Genomic DNA, 20696 nt, shown 5'->3' with positions numbered 1-20696 from the left:
CAGTTTTCCAGACTCTTTAAAAATCATAAAACAGTTCAAAAACAACTAATATCAATTCATCTATGATTCATTCATGTGTTTAAATAGATAAATTCAGTCACAACTTAATTACTGAAAAATGCCTCCAAAAGGACAATTAACTCTTTTAGAAAATGTTCTTTTTTTAACACCTTTAGAACTAAAACGATGAACACTATGAACAAATGGCATAATTCAGCATGGAATATTTTTATACTTTCTATGGCGTCTTCAAATTCTATAACAAGCTATTTAAAATAAGCCAAAAATGCATACTTTATTTAATGCCATAGTGACAGAACTTAAAAATAAAATATATTCAAAAATTAAACAAGGGTATTGTAATTTATATTAAATATGATATCTAAAATTTATAAATCCCATTTTAAAATATAATGAATAATATTTTCCAACAATAAGCAACAGAATATGTAACTTTGAAGCTGTTATACCTTTATAATGTTTTATACTGGTAAGCATTTATCACTGCAGAATAAATTAATTTAACCCAAATTGTATACTTACTAGCCTTCAATTAGCCATGTACATTTAGTTTTATATTTATAGTTAATTGGACCATCTGTTAAATATCCAGAAGGTTCTGTTAACCTAGAAAACAAAATTACAAAAATGATTACCTATAATAGCATAAAACATTTAAAGACACTAATCCAAGCTTCCAAAAAGGAGAATTTGTTTACAACTTAAGAAAATTTTCAAATTGCCGTTTATCTCTCTAAATCTCAAAAAAACTTGTTTTTTAATTTCTTTAAGTTTTTATATGATTGTTTCATTTCACAAACTGGAGAAACACATTGAAAGACTGAACATTATACAGATGGGTTCCATGCTGATGCATAATGAATTCAGTAACACTTCCTCTGCACAAAAATTAGATGGAGGCAAAAAAAAGATAAAACGCACTTTGAAAGATGCAGATCTACGGAGTAGAGAAATAGTATATGTACCTAGTACTTTGGGGGGAGTTTACACTGTTAGCTCTATTTGTTTTTCATGCAGCAAGGTTGCAAAGTAGCTATCACCAGACTTTACTGAATTCTGCTACCTGTTTTTATTATTTTCTTTTACCTATTTTATACCTAGTCCAAGAATTCAATTTTAAAAATAGGGTAAATCAAGGGTTTTTTTAAATTATCCTCTATTTTAAACACAAAAAAGAAAATTAGAAAAGCTTCAGATTTTCAGACTTTTAAAATATTTAAAGAATAACCCAATTCTACTTCATGTTGTTCTCCTTAGCTCCAGCCCACTTATTTTATCAAGAAAAGACAATGTTTTAAATAAAGATATCTTTCCATTTAGCCTTTATATATTTATATAGGCATATAGATACACACGGGCTTCCCACATGGCACTAGTGGTAAAGAATCCGCCTGCCAGTGCAAGAGACATAAGATACGCAGGTTTGATTCCTGGGTAGGGAAGATCCCCTGGAGGAAGGCATGGGAACCCACTCTAGTATTCTTGCCTTGAGAATCCCATGGCCAGAGGAGCCTGGCGGGCTACAGTCCACAGGGTGGCAAAGAGTTGGACATGACTGAATCAAATTAGCTCACACACACATATACACAGAAACACACCCTGGGGCTCATCAGTCTTTATACATTCACATATAGATACACACACACACACACATATATATACATGTACACAAAGTTATCAGGGTCATTATCTAGTTTAAGACAATATTAAATTCTCCTTATAGCAGTGAGTATTAAAAACATTAGGGGGGAAAAAAAGCTTCATTTACCTAAACCAGCATTGACATAAAGGTTAATAAATATAAATGTTACTTATAAATCTTTCATAATCCCTGCAAATTACTTTGGGCAAAAAAAGGGGCTAATTCATGCTTGGAAAACTCCAGTGTTCTCAAATTAATCTAACACTAAATTTCCTATGTATCAGGTGTTAGTGTAAGCTCACAATGTTACCTCACTTAAAAATCTCAAAAACACCAAGAAATAGTAAACATTATTAATCCCATACTACAGATAAGAAAACTGAAGTACATTTTTAACAGGTTAAATAACTTGTCCTGATTTGTCACTTCCAATAGCTCCAAATGAAGTAATTCAAACTTCCACTGAAGATAACTTAAAAAGATAAAAGAACAATTGTTAAATCTTATAAGTAACAGAATGGTAAGATCTACTAAGCCAAGGTCCAGAAGTTGCAAATTCTTTAAGAACTGGGCATGCAGAGTGACTTTTGTTATGGAGAATTTCATCTATTTATTAGAGACTGCCAAAAGGCAGAGAGTGCTTTTAGTAGCCTCAAGGAGAGAGGGGGACAAACGTCAGAAGCAATAACCTACAAAAGTAAGGGCTCAAATAAACAACATGGCACTCTGATCTAGGACATGATGATTTGCTAGTAGGGTGAAGATGTACCAGAAACGAAATCTGCATGGACTGTAACCCAACTACAAGTCATCAGGATGGCAGAAAACTCCAAGACCTACCACTGGCTTAAGGTGAGACTAGAACTACTATTTGGAGAAGGAAATAGCAACCCATTCCAGTATTCTTACCTGGAAAACCCTGTGGACAGAGGAGCCTGGTGGGCTATAGGCCATCGAGTATCAGGCCAAGTCTCCTAACAGAAGATACAAAAACGTTCTCTATAAAAAGATAACATGATCCCAGCCCTCAACTTATTTCTAGCAGTAATTTTTCAAATAAGATGTCTACTATAATCAAAGATAATCAGGTATATGAAGATAGAAGACAACAAAATAACAACCAACAGAACAGCTTCAGAAAGAGATCTGAAGAATTCCTAATATGTGGAGAACATCAGATGTGCCCTACATAATAAACATGATTTACTAACTTCAAAAAGACAACAGACAAGAGTTAAAATTTTGGCATTTAATTGAAGCCATAAAAAGTAACAGTATGTTTGAAAAATAATGGAAATTCTAATTATGAAAACTATATTAATCAAAATTAAGAATCTGATGGACAGTTTTAACAACACATTGTTGTTGTTGTTCAGTCATCCAGTCGTGTCTGACTCTTTGTGACTCCATGGACTGCAGCACGCCAGGCCTTCCTGTCCCTCACCATCTCCCGGAGTTTGCCCAAGTTCTTGTTCATTGCATTAAACATATTAAACACAGCTAAAAACAGGATGAGCAATCCAGAAGACAGGTCCATAAGAAAATATCCAGACTACAGTAGGATGATTGAGGGTTCAACCCATTAAGTGTGGATCACTCCACCAAGTAAAACTCCGAGGAGATCAGATCCTAGCTAAGGGCAGGAGAAATATGGAATGGGGACAGGAAAAACAAAATCACAGACATCAATTATGGTCTTTTAACACATTAAATAACACATTAAATAACACATTAAACCCAGATAACCATGAGGGTGTGATCACTCACCTAAAGCCAGACATCCTGGAATGCAAAGTCAAGTGGGCCTTAGAAAGCATGACTACGAACAAAGCTAGTGGAGGTGACAGAATTCCAGTTGAGCTATTTCAAATCCTAAAAGATGATGCTGTGAAAGTGCTGCACTCATATGCCAGCAAATTTGGAAAACTCAGCAGTGGCCACAGGACTAGAAAAGGTCAATTTTCATTCCAACTCCAAAGAAAGGCAATGCCAAAGAATGCTCAAACTACTGCACAATGGCACTCATCTCACACACTAGCAAAGTAATGCTCAAAATTCTCCAAGCCAGGCTTCAACAGTACATGAATCGTGAACTTCCAGATGTTCAAACTGGGTTTAAAAAAGGCAGAGGAACCAGAAATCAAATTGCAAACATCTGTTGGATCACAGAAAAAGCAAGAGAGTTCCAGAAAAACATCTACTTCTGCTTTATTGACTATGCCAAAGTGTTTGACTATGTGGATCACAACAAACTGTGGAAAATTCTTGAAGAGATGGGAATATCAGACCACCTGACCTGCATCCTGAGAAATCTCTACGCAGGTAAAGAAGCAACAGTTAGAACTGGACATGGAACAACAGACTGGTTCCAAATTGGGAAAGGAGTACATTAAGGCTGTATGTTGTCACCCTGCTTATTTAACTTATATGCAGAGTACATCATGAGAAATGCTGAACTGGATGAAGCACAAGCTGGAATCAAGATTGTTGGGAGAAATATTAATAACCTCAGATATGCAGATGACACCACTCTTATGGCAGAAAGTTAAGAAGAACTAAACAGCTTCTTAATGGAAGTAAAAGAGGAGAATGAAAAAGTTGGCTTAAAACTCAATATTCAGAAAACTAAGATCATGGCATCTGGTCCCATCACCTCATGGCAAATAGATGGGGAAATAATGGAAACATTGACAGACTTTATTTTGGGGGGCTCCAAAATCACTGCACATGGTGAAAGAAGCCATGAAATTAAAAGGTGCTTGCTTCTTAGAAGAAAAGCTACGACCAACCTAGACAGCATACTAAAAAGCAGAGACATTACTTTGCCAACAAAGGTCCGTCTAGTCAAAGCTATAGTTTTTCCAGTAGTCATGTATGGATGTGAGAGTTGGACCATAAAGAAAGCTGAGTACCAAAGAACTGATGCTTTTGAACTGTGGTGTTGGAGAAGACTCTTGAGAGTCCCTTGGGCTGCAAAGAGATGGAACCATCCTAAAGGTTCGATCCTAAAGGAAATCAGTCCTGAATATTCACTGGAAAGATTGATGCTGAAGCTGAAACTCCCTCCAATACTTTGGCCACCTGATGCGAAGAACTGACTCACTGAAACAGACCCTGATGCTGGGAAAGACTGAAGGCAGGAGGAGAAAGGGATGACAGATGATGAGATGGTTGGATGGTATCACTGAATCTATGGACATAAGTTTGAGTAAGCTCCAGGAGTTGGTGATGGACAGGGAAGCCTAGTGTGCTGCAGTTCATGGGGTCACAAAGAGTCAGACATGACTAAGTGACTGAACTGAACTGAACACATTAAATAAGTATCCTAACAGCTTTGAATAGTGTCTATTTGATACAAACACACCCACATCTTCTCTTTCCTCCACATTTTTATTTACAAGTTGTTGTAAGTTAACTTTACAGTTTAGACTTTAGTTAATGTATGCCTTTGTCTGAACATGAAGACCAAGTAATACAACCAGTGATGGATACAATGATTCCGGAAACTGTTTCCTTGTTTTGGACAAAAGATGAGAACTTCTTCACTTAGAAAAAGTATATATTCTTAGGTAGAAACACAGCTTTGTTGGTTGTTGGGGAGTTCATATGTGTTTAGAAGGATGCATACAGAAGAAGCTGACTAATTAAAAGGCAGACTGTATCAGTTATCCATTGACTCCTACTTCAAAATTTTGCCTACTCTGTGAAAATGGATCTAGGCCCTTTGAACAATTTTTTTTCCAGATGGCAGGACACTAAGCCTGCAGGCTTTCTCAACAGAGCACACTGGAGACTTCAGGAGGAAAGAGATCTGCCTCCTTGGTTCCAATGGACTCACTCAACAAGCTTCTGCCCCTTGCTGGCTTCTGCAGCACTAGACTCCTACAGTGCCTGATGGCCGCCAGCACCCAGCCGCCAACAGCCGCCCCCAGCACTTCCCCTCAGGTAGTTCTGCAGAGGAGCACCTCCAGGGAGACACCCCTCCGTCAACAGCTTTCCCCGGAATCCTGTAAGGAACCACAGTAAATTTCACAGGTAGAGCTTTCCAGTGACTTTTCTGCCAAGCAAGCCAAGTTCGCTCTCCCAACAAGGTCTGGATCTCAGGCCAGGTTCCAGGGACTCCCACTTATGTGCTCTATCACAGACGTAACGTGGTAGGCACTGATCCTTGTATCTACAACTTCCATATCCTGCAGAGTTCTCTTTATTTCTTGGAAAAGACCTTGTTACTGGGAAAAATTGAGGGCAAGAGGAGAAGGGGATGACAGAGGATGAGATGGGTGGATGACATCATCGACTCAATGGACATGAGTTTGCGCAAACTCCAAAAGATAGCGAAGGACAGAGAAGCCTGGTGTGCTACAGCCCACGGGATCACAAAGAGTCAAACACGACTGAGTCACTGAACAGCAACAGCCAATTTCTCATTGCTCCAATCCGCGTTACAGTCTCTAATCCTTTACATTAAGTTTTTCCTACGAAAATTCCTCTGTGATTCTCTTTCCTGATTGGACCCAAGTTAGTTAGTGTGAGTCGCTCAGTCATGTCTGACTCTTTGCAACCCATGGACTGAAGCCCTCTAGGCTCCTCTGTCCATGGGATTTTTCAGGCAAGAATACTGGAGTGGGTTGCCATTTCCTCCTCCAGGGGATCTTCCCAACCCACAGAATGACCCACGTTTCCTGTGTCTCCTGCATTGCAGGCAGATTCTTTACCCACTGAGCCATGGGGACCCAAACCAACCAATAATAATAAAGAGTATGCAAATTTAAATCACAATAGCATACCACTATGAAGCCAACAGGATGGCTAAAATTAGAAAGATTAATAATTCCAAATACTGGCAAGGATGTGGATATAAAGAATTCTCACAGGATAAATCAGTACAATAACTTTACAAAGTGATCTGAAATGATCTTGCATAGCTGAAAATGGACATATCTTACATAGTGGCCAACAGTGTCAGCATATTCTCTTATCATTTCCATACATTCCAGTCTGGCCTTTCCAGGCCCACACCTGCATCTGTTGAAGGGCTCCCTCTATCTACTAGAATCCACTCTTCCTGTGTCTGTGGTGGGCTGAAAGTTCCTGTGAATCAACATCCTCCCAGAGTGGGCCTTGACCAATGAACGACCTGGAAAAACTCCAAGCTTCCTTACCTCTTCGCTGGGATAATAATGAAGAGCACTTCCTTGTAGGATTTAGCTCCAGTCACCCAATGTGGCACCTGATTTGCTAACATACCTCTTTTTAGTAGCTTCTTCTCTTGTCTTGTATCACTTTTGTCAGTGTCCCTGAATCTCCCAAATATACCACACGTGCTCAATTTTGGTTTTGGAAACCAAAAAATTCATGTGACTTGCTTTACTGCAATATTGGCTTTATTGTGGTGGTCTGGAACAGAGCCCACAATATCTCTGAGGTATGCCTGTACTTGTTCTTAAGTCACGACAGGTAACAGCAGAAATGATTAAATCAATGACAGCTGGCTACAGGAACCATGCATTCAAAAGCCATGTAATTACTGGCAGCCCTATATATATAATGACCAAAAATAAATAAATTTAAAATCCCCAAACGTTTGGCAGCTAAACAGACTAGTAAGTCTCATGGACAATTACAAAAAAAAAAATTAATTGTTAATACTAAAACCACATCATATCAAAATTTATAAGATGAAGCTCAACCACTGTTCAGAAAGAAATTTATAGCTCTAAACATATATATTAAAAATTTCAAAATCAATTATTTTGACTTAGGAATGTGGGAAGCCACATCATGCTCAGGGAGACTTTTTTTACACTGCAGGCTCAGAAAAGACGTGAAAAGACTCTACACTTCCACCTCTGGGAGATTTTTAGACTCAGAGCAAGAAGGAAGTGAAGGCTAAGGCAGAGTCATAAACCACCTGGCCAAGCACTGCATGAGTGTCCCAACAGAGTTCATCTGCACACACTGAGAGAGTTCTTTATTTTTTCTTGATGCCACACACTTGAGGAAATCTATGTCAAAACACTAGCTTACCATAAACTAAGGAACAGAGACTTTAGAAACCATACACAATGAAGAATACAGTCATTAGAAAAAATAGTTTAGAAAAGTCATTGAAGAAATACACATCTACAACCACATAAAACGAACGCTGAAAGGGGGGAAGAACTCAATTTCTAGAGTTATCATGTTAAAATAATCAAATGCCCAGTCTCAACATAAATCATGAAGCATATAAAGAAACACCAAAGTACAGCCATTCACAGGAGAAATTAACAGATACTGTCCTTGAGCAAACACAGATATTGTATTTGTTAGACAAATACTTTAAATCAAGTATTCTAAATATACTCAAAAGTGCTAAAGGAAATCAAGACAAACAACTGATGAAAGATGGAAACAGAAAAATGATGTCTTGACAAATAGAGAATATCAATAAATATTTAGAAATTTTACTATCACAAATTCAAAGTCATATATTATTTCCATTCTCTCAAAAATCAAGGGAATAAAAGATGAAACTCTCTATAAAAATTTCCTCTGGATTTAAACAAGGCTTAGATCCATCAGTGGGTTCCATTAAGAAATCCTTCTCCTAGTTTCTGATAGTGTAACAAACCCTTAAAATCAAAATACTGCTACAATTTAAACTGCAAAAATCTCAAACCAGGGCTGAACCTAATGATACAAATTATCAGACATAAATTACACCTGTTTGATAACAGTTTAGAGCCTCAGAGAGTCAATTTTAAAGAAATCCTAATTTGTTCCATGACCCTACACAACCACTCTTTCCATTTTTTCTCTAATGGAAGAAGAGAAGTATAACATGTTCAAAAAATACCTTAATAGTCAAGAAATGTGCAGCTCTTTTATTAATAGGAAGAAAATAAACCTGGAAATTTAAGAACAGGCAACCTTGCAACTGCTGTTGTTGTTGTTGTTATTCAGTCGTTAAGCCACGTCCGACTCTTTGCAACCCCATGGACCATAGCATCCCATGCTCCTCGGTCCTCCACTATCTCCCAGAGTTGGCTCAAATTCATGTCCGTTGAGTCAGTGACGCTATCTAACCATCTCATTCCTCTGCTGCCCTCTTCTCCTTTCACCTTCAATCCTTCCCAGCATCAGGGTCTTTTCCAATGAGTCAGCTCTTCAAGTCAGGTGGCCAAGGTATTGGAGCTTCAGCTTCAGCAACAGTCCTTTGCAACTATTATCTACAGTATAATCTATCTTCTGCAAAGAGTTGGACACAACTTACCAACTTAGCATGCACACAATCTATCTTCCTAGTTAGGAATACCCCTCCCAAACAGGAAATCTACTGCTACTGGGGACTTCTTTCCCCAAAACCTCTCTATTTCTCTATCACCCACCCACTCAAACTAACCCAGTCCTGTGCTATGTTTGCAAACTTCTTACCCTTAGTTTAAAATATATTTTCCCTCCTCTAAAGAAACATATACTGTAGGATTTACCACTATGACCCTTATCTACCACCCGTAAAAGGTCATGCAAAAGAACTGTCATGTTCCCCCACCCCAGCTGCACAACAAGAGCACATGAAGCCTACCCACTCTGTCCCACCCTCTTCATCTTCAGAGACACAATTACACAGACTTAAGAGAAAACTCTACTCACCATGGCACCTGAAATTCTTCTCTACCTTCATCCCCATCCCTAACAAAAGTACCTACCAAGAGCTTTTACCTCTACTTACTGCAAAGACGTTTCCTTTTTGCCATTTTCACTCTGTTAGAAATAAGCGGGGTGCTGACACAAACCAAGACAAAAGGGATGGAAAATCCTTTCTCGCCATCAAGAGTTAGGAGTAAAAGGGGGAAAACTACTACCACTTCCACAATAATGAAGGAGCTCCTGATCTCTTCTCCAGATGAAAGGATCTTCATCTTTATGTCACCTGAACAAAGCATTCCCATTACACACTTTGGACATCTTCACAACCTGGAACTGTTCTAAAATTCATAAGTCTTGTGCTCCAAGATCACACTCTGACCACAAACACCTAGTTTCCAATCTATTTCTTCACCTCTTACTCTTAACGTCTATACATTCCAGATGGGTAGAGATTTTTAAAAATTAGGCAACATACAGTACAGGATGAAAGGTCCATAGCACAAACATTATTTTGCTGACAAACGTCAGTATAGTCAAAGCTATGGTTTCTGCAGTAGTCATTTATGGATGTGAGAGTTGAACCATAAAGAAAGCTGAGCACCAAAGAATTGATGCTTTTGAACTGTGGTGTTGGAGAAGACTCTTGAGAGTCCCTTGAACTGAAAGAAGATCAAACCAGTCAATCCTGAAGGAAATCAATCCTGAATATTCACTGGAAGTACTGATGCTAAAGCAGAAGCTCCAATACTCTGGCCACCTGATGTGAAGAGATGACTCATTAGAAAAGACCCTGATGCTGGGCAAGACTGAAGGCAGGAGGAGAAGGGGATGACAGAGGACAAGATAATTGGATGGCATCACAATGGACATGAGTTTGAGCGAGCTCCAGGAGACGGTGATGGACAGGGAAGCCTGGTGCACTGCAGTCCATGGTGTCGCAGAGTAGGACACGACGGAGCGACTGAACAGCAACAGTTCAGCTACATCAAAGGCAAAACAGGCTGCTGCTGTTTCTCGTGTTGTCTCTACAATGCATTCTGAGTTTCAAGCAGTTAACTTCTCCCTTAATTTGTAGCAACTGTGTTCTTGAATTGAGAACCACATTGACATGGTTAATCTAGATCAGGGCTCCATAAACCTATAGCCTATTGTGTATTTGTGTAAATGAAGTTTTATTGGAACACAGCGACACCCATTTGTTTACATATATCTAAGACTGCTTCCATGCTACGAGAACAGAGTTGAGTAGTGGCAACCATATGGCCTACAAAGCCTAAAATATCTACTATCTGGCCCTTCACAGAAAAAAGTTTGCCAGTCTCTGTCTAGATGCCTGCATATGCCCATATGCCTTGCCAATGTCTCACCAGCTGAAATGCTTCAATGCTTCAATCCAGAGTCCTTAATCAAATAAGCATGCTAAGATGTTTATAACACAGGAATGGCCACTACGAAATGCAGGAAAACCAGCAGAAACATTAAACAGAACTAACATTAAATCAATTAAAGTGTTATTCTCTACCCTGGACATGAATACAAAATCTGATTAAGACATTTTAAAAATAAGAAAAATGCAATCGCTTTAATATCATAAAGTATTACAGGAAACAATAAGTCCTGCTTATCAAAGTATATGGGTTTAGTGCTAACATAACTACTCTAGAGAGAAAACAATTAGATCCACCCAGGGATAGTCTTTACCCAGAGTTGCCTTTGGAAGTCAACTTCACAAGCAAGTCTTTTATTAAATAGTGTTTTTAGTTAAAATACCACTAATATTTATTGACCTATTTTTAAATAAAATGAAGAGAACCTCTAGATTATATTCATTGGTGTTTTTTCCCCTCTGCACTCTGATACTTTATTGTATTACACCATGCTGAGCCAGCGCTTCTTGCTTTCTGTACAGTGCACTTTGCATCCTCACTCCCAAGTCTGCACTCTCTGTCCACCTGATGATCCCTAATAAAAGTGGAGGTGAGGGGACTTTCTCCCCTACAGTGGAAGTCTCCAAACTTTAATTATCATGTTCTCTCATCAGGAACATTTTTTACTACATAAATCTAACATATGTATGTGTGTGCTTATCATGTCCGACTCTGTGTGACCCCATGAACAGTAGCCCACCAGGCTCCTCTGTCCATGGGACTCTCCAGGCAAGAATACTGGAGTGGGTTGCCTTTCTTTCTCTTATATGTATATTTACATGTTAATAAACATAGACCTGGAGAAGGCAATGGCACCCCACTCCAATACCCTTGCCTGGAAAATCCCAGGGATGGAGGAGCCTGGTGGGCTGCAGTCCATGGGGTCGCTACGAGTCGGACATGACTGAGCAACTTCACTTTCACTTTTCACTTTCATGCATTGGAGAGGGAAATGGCAACCCACTCCAGTGTTCTTGCCTGGAGAATCCCAGGGACGGGGGAGCCTTGTGGGCTGCATCTATGCGGTCGCACAGAGTCAGACACAACTGAAGTGACTTAGCAGCAGCAGCAAACATAGACCATTTAAATATTATGTACTATGAAGCACAAATTTAAGAGATCAAAACTAAAAATAATAGTAACAGAAGTCCTAATATTTTCTTCCCACACTCCAGTAAGTCACCATGGGTATCAGGCCACTTTGGAGATCACTGATTTGTATAAATCATATCCTGGCCACAGCAGTACCGACTTATTTAGCTAATATTTTCCCCCATTTGAGTACACTAACCAAGCTGCAGCTACCACCTGGACTGGCCACTAGCACACACTAACTAAAATGTCTACACACTGACCTCAGTGATAGCAAACAGTATGTGCTTGGTTAGCTATCAAGCCTCGTATTGAAGAAAGGAGCTCTTTATTCCTCACTTTCCCAGGATCTAGGGTGGAAAATCACTGACTTCTGGTTAAATGACACCGGAAGGATCATCACCATCTCCCTCCAGCAAATAAAGAGAACTCTTTTCTATGATCCTTCAAAATACTGTATTCCCATTGCTGAGTGAGAGTTAGTCGCTCAGTTATGTCTGCCTCTCTGCAGCCATATGGACTATAGCCCACCAGGCCCCTCTGTCTAAGGGATTCTCCAGGCCAGAATACTGTGAGTGGGTAGCCATTCCATTCTCAAGGGGATCTTCTCAACCCAGGGACAGAACCCAGGTCTCCTGCATTGCAGGCAGATTCTTTACCACTGAGCCACCAGGGAAGCCCCATTCCCATTGTTAATCTTTCCCAATTTCATCTTCAACCAGACTTCAAATAGTTGCCAGGACAAAACAGTGTCTTCAGGCAGAATGTTACTAAGATCAGTCTCAAAAAGATTTCATCATTTCAATCCGTCTGTTATTGTATGTCAATACTTATCAATGGATAAGTTAGACTGGACTTGACAACAGTTATTCTGGGTACTCAGAGGCCTTTTATTCAAGTATTTGAGCATCTATGGGCCAAATATACATTTAATTTACTTTCAGGCTTCTGGCCATGTTAAATATGGCTAATGTCAAGTTGAGTTCCACATCAAGCAAAGAAACTGCAAAGATAGGAAGAAAATTTTCAATTTTGAAGAGGCTGTTTTCAGTCATCCTCTTTTTTTTTTTTTAATGACGGTAAGAAAGCATATATTGTCCACTCTTCATGTTTCCATGTGGAAGGATTTTGATGAGACTGACACTCCTGGCCTCTCTTCCCACATCTCACTCCCTCCTTCTTCCCCAGTGGAGAAGGGGTGACTTCTGATTGGTAAGTTAAGAAGAGAAACCTGGGCAAGTGACGCTCAGCCAACTCAGAGGTGATGCATTCTGCCTACCTTCCTCTACACAGTAAGGGCTCTGCCTGGAATTATGGACCAGCAACTGCCTAGCGCTGCCTATGGATAAATTATATAATTCAAGTATTTTTTTAGTTATATAGTCCCTTCCACATGCTAATCATTCTTTTCAAACACATCTACTATCTAATAACACAGACAATCTCTTCCCCTTTGGCTAAACTGACATCACATCTACTAATCATTTCAGAACCTTTATGTGTCCATAACAAAATTTTCTGATTCATTTTTGGTAGCATATAGTTTAGGTACCTACAGGGTAAAACAGGTATCTTTGGCTCAAGCAGTCTTTCAGAAAAATACTGAGGCCAAAGTGATGAGACCATCAAAATTCCACAGCATCTTTCTTATCAATTAGTAAACTTATACCAATCATTTAGAGTATGAATTCCTCTAAAATCATTCCTCTAAATCATTTAGTGTGTGAATAACCATTTAAATAATTCCTCTAAAATCATTTAGAGTGTGAATAATCATGGTAGATCAAAGAAAGTCAAGGAAGGTATACAAAGCATTGTAAGAAACTAAACCCACAAATTATCCTATATTATTGTTGTTAAAAATAACAAAACTCAATTGACCACCATGCTTAAAGAAATGATTTAATTTTCTGGTTAACTGAATAATATGATTAACTAACTCAACCAGAATACCTTCTTTCAATGATTTGTTGCTGTATGTACTCTTGAATTTGTTTTATTTTTATTGCTGTGTTAACAAACTACCATAAACTTAGAAATCCCAAACAGTATGCTTTTCAACATGATTTTCTCACAGTCCTATAGGTCGGAGTCCCTGTGGACTCAGGTGAGAGTTAGCTGAGCTGAGCTCTTATCTGGAGGCTTCTGAAAAGAGTCCACTTGCAGACTCATTCAGCTTGTTGACAGAGTTCAATTCTTTGAGTCTGTGGGACTGAGATCCCTGTTTTCTTGATAGCTGCTGTGGAGGGGCTGCTCTCAGCTCCCAGAGGTCACTCTAGAGTCCTTTTCCACATGGCCCCTTCATCTTAACCCTTCCAGCAACAGTATGTTCAATCCTTCTTGCCCCTCCAATCTTTGGCTTCCTCTCCTTCCAGCAATCCTGAGCCACTTTTAAATGGCCTATGTGACTACTGAGATAATCTCCCTTTGGCCATACAACATAAAATCATTAGAGTAACACCAGGGAGCAAAGGTCATGAGAGCCGTCTTAAATGCCAAGCAATATTCTTGGCATGGGGGACAAGATTTTGACACGTCTTTAGAAAGCAGATGAGTATTCACCTGGGGAGTAGGGAAAGAAGGGAGAGTGAATGTTCTTGAATACAAGGCTGACTCTATGGAATAATAAAATGTTCTAAAATTAGAGTTACAAATGCACAACTCTCTAAGTATACCTTAAAAACCACTAAATTGTATTCTTTAAACTGGTGAGATTTATGTTATGTAAATTACATCTCAATAAAGCTGTTAAAATAGATAACAAAAAAAAAAAAGTAAAAAAAAGTTTTTGCACTCTTGGACCCTACATTCTAGAACAATGCTGTCCAACAGAACCTCCTGAAATGATAGAAATGTTTTATATATGTGCAATATGGTAATCACTAGGCACATGTGCCTCCTGAGCACTTGAACTGTGGCCAGTGCGAAAAGTGAACTGAACCTCTAAACATTCATTTCAATTAACTTTAATAGCCACACATGGACAGTGATTGCGACATCGGACAACTTAGGTCTAGAAAGAGGGGAGACAATATACAAGTAGCAAATATATGTAGAACATATAAAGTAATGATATGTGTCATATAGATGGAGTGATGGAACACTCCTCATCACAAAGACGGAGATCTATAGAAATATGTCAGGTATGTGTATCTATATATATACACATACAAACATACCTACACCACACACACACATAGAGAGAGAGAGAGAGATTCATTGTATCTATAAGTATCTACATATAATATAGATATTCAGGTAATACAAATAGTGAACACTGTAATTCAATCAATAATAGGAAAATTTTTTATCCTCATTGTACAATCTTCCTAAACTTTTTTGAAAAATTAAATTTAAAAACTACTTTTGAAATCATTCCATCTGCCAAAACTATTTTTAACTGTACATACACAGTGACCATTATTATACTTCCTTTCCTACAATACAATGATTCTTACCATTTTGAGATCTGAAATCACTTTTGAGACTCTTGTAAAAGCTATTACCTCCTGCCTAGAAAAATTCATACAAATAATATTTTATATACAAATCTGAGGGCTTCCCTGGTAGCTCAGGTAGTAATGAATCCGCCTGCAATGCAGGAGACCCAGGTTCAATTCCTGGGTCAGAAAGATCCCCTGGAGAAGGGATAGGCTACCCAGTCCATTATACTTGGGCTCCCTTAGTGGCTCAGATGGTAAAGAATCAGTCTGCAACGTGGGAGACCTGGGTTTGATCCCTGGGTTGGGAAGATCCCTGGGAGAAATATCAATAACCTCAGATACGCAGATGATACCACCCTTATTGCAGAAAGCAAAGATGAATTAAATAGCCTCTTGATGAAGGTGAAAGAGGAGAGTGAAAACCCTGGCTTAAAACTCAACATTCAAAAACACTAAGATCATGGCATCCAGTCCCATCACTTTACGGCAAATAGATGGGGGAAACAATAGAAACAATGACAGACTTTATTTTCTTGGAGCTCCAAAATCACTACAGATGGTGACTATAGCCATGAAATTAAAAGACGCTTGCTCCTTGGAAGAAAAGCTATTACCAACCTAGACAGCATATTAAAAAGGAGAGACATTCCTTTGCTGACAAAGGTCCATCTAATCGAAGCTATGGTTTTTCCAGTAGCCATGTACAGATGTGAGAGTTGGACCATAAAGAAGGCCAAGTGTCACAGAACTGATGCTTTTGAACTGTGGTATTGGAGAAGACAAGATCTTGAAAATAACTTGGGATTGCAAGGAAATCAAACCAGTGAATCCTAAAGGAAATCAATCCTGAATATTCATTGGAGGAATTGATACTGACAGTAAAGCGTCTGCCTACAATGCGGGAGACCCGGTTTCAATTCCTGGGTCAGGAAGATATCCTGGAAAAGGCAGTGGCAGCCCACTCCAGCATTCTTACCTGGAAAATCCCATGGACAGAGGAGCCTGGTAGGCTACAGTCCACGGGGTCGCAAAGAGTCGGACACAACTGAGCGACTTCACTTTAACTTTCTGAAGTTCCAAGACTTTGGCCACCTGATGCGAAGAGCCAACTCATTGTAAAAGACCCTGATATTGGGAAAGACTGAAGTCAGGAGGAGAAGGGGACGACAGAGGACAAGATGGTTGGATGGCATCACCGACTCGATGGACATGGGTTTGAGCAAGCTCCAGGAGATGGTGAGGGACAGCGAAGCCTGGCATGCTGCAGTCCATGGGGTCACAAAGGATTGGACGCAACTGAGCAAGTGAACAACAACATACAAATCTGAGGATTCACAAACCATTCACAGCCCATCCAGGAACCTGATATTAAAAATTCTGCTATAACATACATTCAAATAATCAACAAGCTTGGAGACACATAAAATACTGCTATATCACGGAATATTATTTAATGAGCTTAAACGTTTCTTTTGGTATCTCTGTGTGCTGTAAAATGTACTCATTCATGTTAACTTCATAAAGGACACGTAAGAACTGTGTAGAATATTCTCTTTTCACTCAAGAATAGACATGACTAAGAAACTAGAAGAAACATGAAAAACTTCTGAAGAGCTACAGGGATCTCAGCCTGGTCACCTGCTGGATATGTCACGCCAACTCCCTAAGCCATGGTTTCTGTGTGTGTAAAATAGTTATAATAATGACACTTATTTCATAAGACTGTTTTAAAACTATGACATAAAACTTAATAGTGTTCAGTAAGCAACAAAGTAAATCCAAGCAACATTCACAGCACAACGGCAGAAACAGATCTTAAACCTGTGTCAGTTTGGTGCCAAAACTCATGATCCTAAGAACCCCTATGCTATCCAGAAATCCAGAAGATTAGAAATTTATACCTAAGGAGAAACTTCGTATTGAAGAGAAGAAGATGGCTTGCTGTGGAAAAAGAGCCAAAAAGACCTGTTTGGGAACCCAGCTATCAATTTAGTAGCTATCAGACTTTGCAAAAATAACTGTTTCAGGTTCATTCTCTACTGCAATTGTAAAATGAGAATAACAACAGGACTTTCACCAGCAATGAAAACGGCAACACAGGTAAAAGCTTTTCTCACCACATATTATCATTTCTCCTCTAAACTCATAATTTAACTTGGGAAATGTTAGTTTCAATGCCATTAATACTAGTCTTACATGAGATAGCTGGAATAATAAATTTTACTTTCTAGAAAAAATTCATTATTAGCATAAGTATAGTGTCATAAAAGTACAAATGAAGTCTGGCATAAAACTTAATACATCAAAATGTGAAAAATGCTCTTAATCTTCTATATTTTATAAGAGACAGAGAATCAACTTGGAAGTTCCTAATTTACACAGTGGCTTTATTTTTGAAATGCTTACATTCCCCACATTCTATGGGGAAAAATAGTATCTCTCCCTCCCCATGGGGATGGAGGAGGGGGGAAGTGGGAGTGGAGTCACTTCAACCATCCCCACCTGTACTAAGCAAAGACCAGCAAAGAGGCAGCACTATCGCCTCTCACCCCTGAGGGTGCAGCGGCTACAGAGACTGCAGGGTGGACCATCTCTGCCCCGCTCTCAGCGAATGACAGCAGAATTCGCACCAAGGGAATGGCAATTCACTCCAGTGTTCTTGCCTGGAGAATTCCACAGACAGAAGCCAGGCAAGCTACAATCCACGGGGTCGCTAAATGGAACGAAATGACAGAGATGAGAAAGGTGAAAGGGGATTCCTTACATCCGGTATGAAGTCCTGGACACGCCCACATACAGTCACATGTACGCGAAACTAATCAGAATCAACACAGCAAAAACTTACAGAACTGAACGATGGCATGGAATGCCATCTGTGTTTCAGAATGGCCTCTGGGTGGTAGACAAGCAAGGCAGAAGAGAACAGCACTGCGAAAGCCAACTAAACTGTAACTGAATGGGTCTTCAAATCTCAGCACGATGGAGAGCCAGCACACTCCAAGGATACACCCAAAAGAAATTAAAACGTGTCCAAAACCTGTACACAAAGATGCATAGCAGCATTATTCATAGTAGCCAAAAAGGAGAAATAAGCCAAATGTCCACCAGCTGATAAACAGAAAAACAAATGTGGAATACCGATACAATGAAATTTGACAACATGCTAAGGAAGAGAAGTCAAGGACAAAAAATGATAGGATTACACGATTCCACTTATATGAAATGTCCATAAGAAGCAATCTCATAGAGAAAGTAGATTAGCAGCTGCCTAAATTAATGGAATTGGTGGGTAGGAAGATGGAGAGTAACTACAAGAATCTTAAAGCAGCTATCAGGAAAATGGCCCAACAACAGATACAAACATTTCTGAAACAAATATAAAAATAAAAGTTTCAGCAAAGAAACAGAAGACAAAAAAGAACAAAACGTAAAAATATAATAAATAAAACTTCTCATAAAAACTCACAAGATGAGCCCAAGAGCAGAATATAGAAGACAGAGGAAAGAATTAGTAAACATAAAGATACATAAATAAAAATCATCCAATCTGAATAGATAGAAGAGACTGAAGGAAATGAACAGAGCTGTACTGACCTAAAAGTTAATAATAAAACATTTCACATTTGTCTCGTTGGAGTCACAGGAGAATTAAAAACTGGAGAGCTGAAAAAAATTTCTGAAGAAATGGAATTTTTGCAAATTTTGAAAAAGATACAAACTTACAAGAAGCTGAGCAAATAATAAACAAAGGAAACTCAAAGAATTGCACATCATAACCAAATTTCTAAAAATCTAAAAGAAAAAAAAAAAAAGACAAAGGAAGATGGCCTATTACCTAGAAGAGAATCACAATTTGAATGACAACAGATCCTTCATCAGAATCCTTGGCATCACTCACTATCTTAAGTACTCCAGTTCTTAGGCAAAAGAGTGCTCAGTCACTCAGTCGTGTCCAACTCTTTGAGACCCCATGAACTGCAGCCCTCCAGGCACCTCTGCCCATGGGATTTTCCAGGCAAGAATACTGGAGTGGGTTGCCATTTCCTTCTCCAAGGCAAAAGTGAGATATGATCAAATTTTTCTTCTATCAAACAAACTCTGGCAGCAGTACAGGATAGATTAGCAAGAAGAAAAAAAAAAAAAAAAAAAGAATCAGAGAGATTAATCAAAGGGCTACTGCAACAACTCAAGAAAGAAAACTTTAGGCCCTGACAAAAATGGCCACGGAGACGGCAAGGATGGCCAAACCTGGAGAGAACGGAAGCAGTACGTGCAAGTGTAGATCAAATCTTAAGAGAAATTCTGTCTCTTCAACAGCAAGAATAACTGGCTAAAAGTGCCCTTTCAAGATGAAGAGTGTTGGAGGAATCATAAGAAAGAGGAGCTGAAGATGGAGATATTCCAATTCTGTATATGAACCCACGGAAGACTCAGGCTCAATCTGAACTGCTTATATGTGGGACAGACCCAAAAGCAGCTTAACAGAGGCTTTGAGAACTGAAATAAAATTTAAAACATTGCAAAGTTTCAGACTAATCCCGGAGTCGCATGTGTGCATTCAGATCCAAAGGCTTTGAAAACAGAGCTAAGATTAGAACCACTGGCCTGGGAAAGCAAGACAGAGAATTTGCTACTTGTATCTAACTGGTGGGTTGCCTACTATATAAGAATAAATAAATAGACAGGGCTTTACAGGTGGCTCAGTGGTAAAGATTCTGCCTACCAATGCAAGAGATGCAGGTTTCATCCCTGGGTCGGGAAGATCCCCTGGAGGAGGAAATGGTAACCCACTTCAGTATTCTTGCTTGGGACATCCCATGGACAGAGGAGCCTGGCGGGCCACCATCCACAGTGTTGCAAAGAGTTGGACATGACTGAGCACCATGACCACCATCATCAAATAGCTAAATAAATCAATATTCTCCAGGACCCAAAACCTACATAACATCCAGAACATACAGAATACATCCAAAACCACTCACCATCCAAAGAACTAGGACTATGTAACAAATTCTCAATGGAAAAGAAAATCAACAGATATCAATCCTAAGAAAATCCAGAAATTGGAATCATCAAAGATGTTAGCTATTATAACTGGACTCCATGAAGTAAAGGTAAAGGCACTTAAATGAAATGGGAAGAAAAGTTTTTACAGAGAAAAAGAATTCATAAAAAAGAACACAATAGAAATGTTGTGACTGGAAAATATATCTTAAACTTTAAAATGACTAGATGGGTTCGAAAACATAGTGACTACAGAGGCAACAGTCAGTGAAGCTGATGATAGTTCAACAGAAATTATACAATCTAAAGAAAGAAGAAAAAAAAAACAAAAAGAACAGAGCCTCAAGGATTTGTGGTACTAAACAAAAGTCTAACATTAGTATCACTTAAGTCCCAGAAAGAGAAGGGCAAAAGACTGGTGCAGAAAAATATCTT

At 38.9% G+C, this 20696-nt stretch overlaps 1 protein-coding gene across 3 annotated transcripts in view; it reads right to left on the bottom strand.

Annotated features, from left to right (window-relative positions):
- ATRNL1 (attractin like 1) overlaps positions 1-20696 on the bottom strand; it is a 744737-nt gene that overhangs the window by 710528 nt on the left and 13513 nt on the right. For all 3 annotated transcript variants that reach the window (XM_043926138.1, XM_043926139.1, XM_043926140.1), the window contains exon 2: positions 544-627. In XM_043926138.1, coding sequence (XP_043782073.1) covers positions 544-627 — 84 coding nt within the window. The remainder of the gene's footprint in view (positions 1-543; positions 628-20696) is intronic.

The sequence above is a fragment of the Cervus elaphus genome, chromosome 15 (genome assembly GCF_910594005.1).
Source record: "Cervus elaphus chromosome 15, mCerEla1.1, whole genome shotgun sequence".
NCBI lineage: Eukaryota > Metazoa > Chordata > Mammalia > Artiodactyla > Cervidae > Cervus > Cervus elaphus.
The sequence above is the reverse complement of the archived record's forward strand: the minus strand, read 5'-3'. Positions and strand labels throughout refer to the sequence as shown.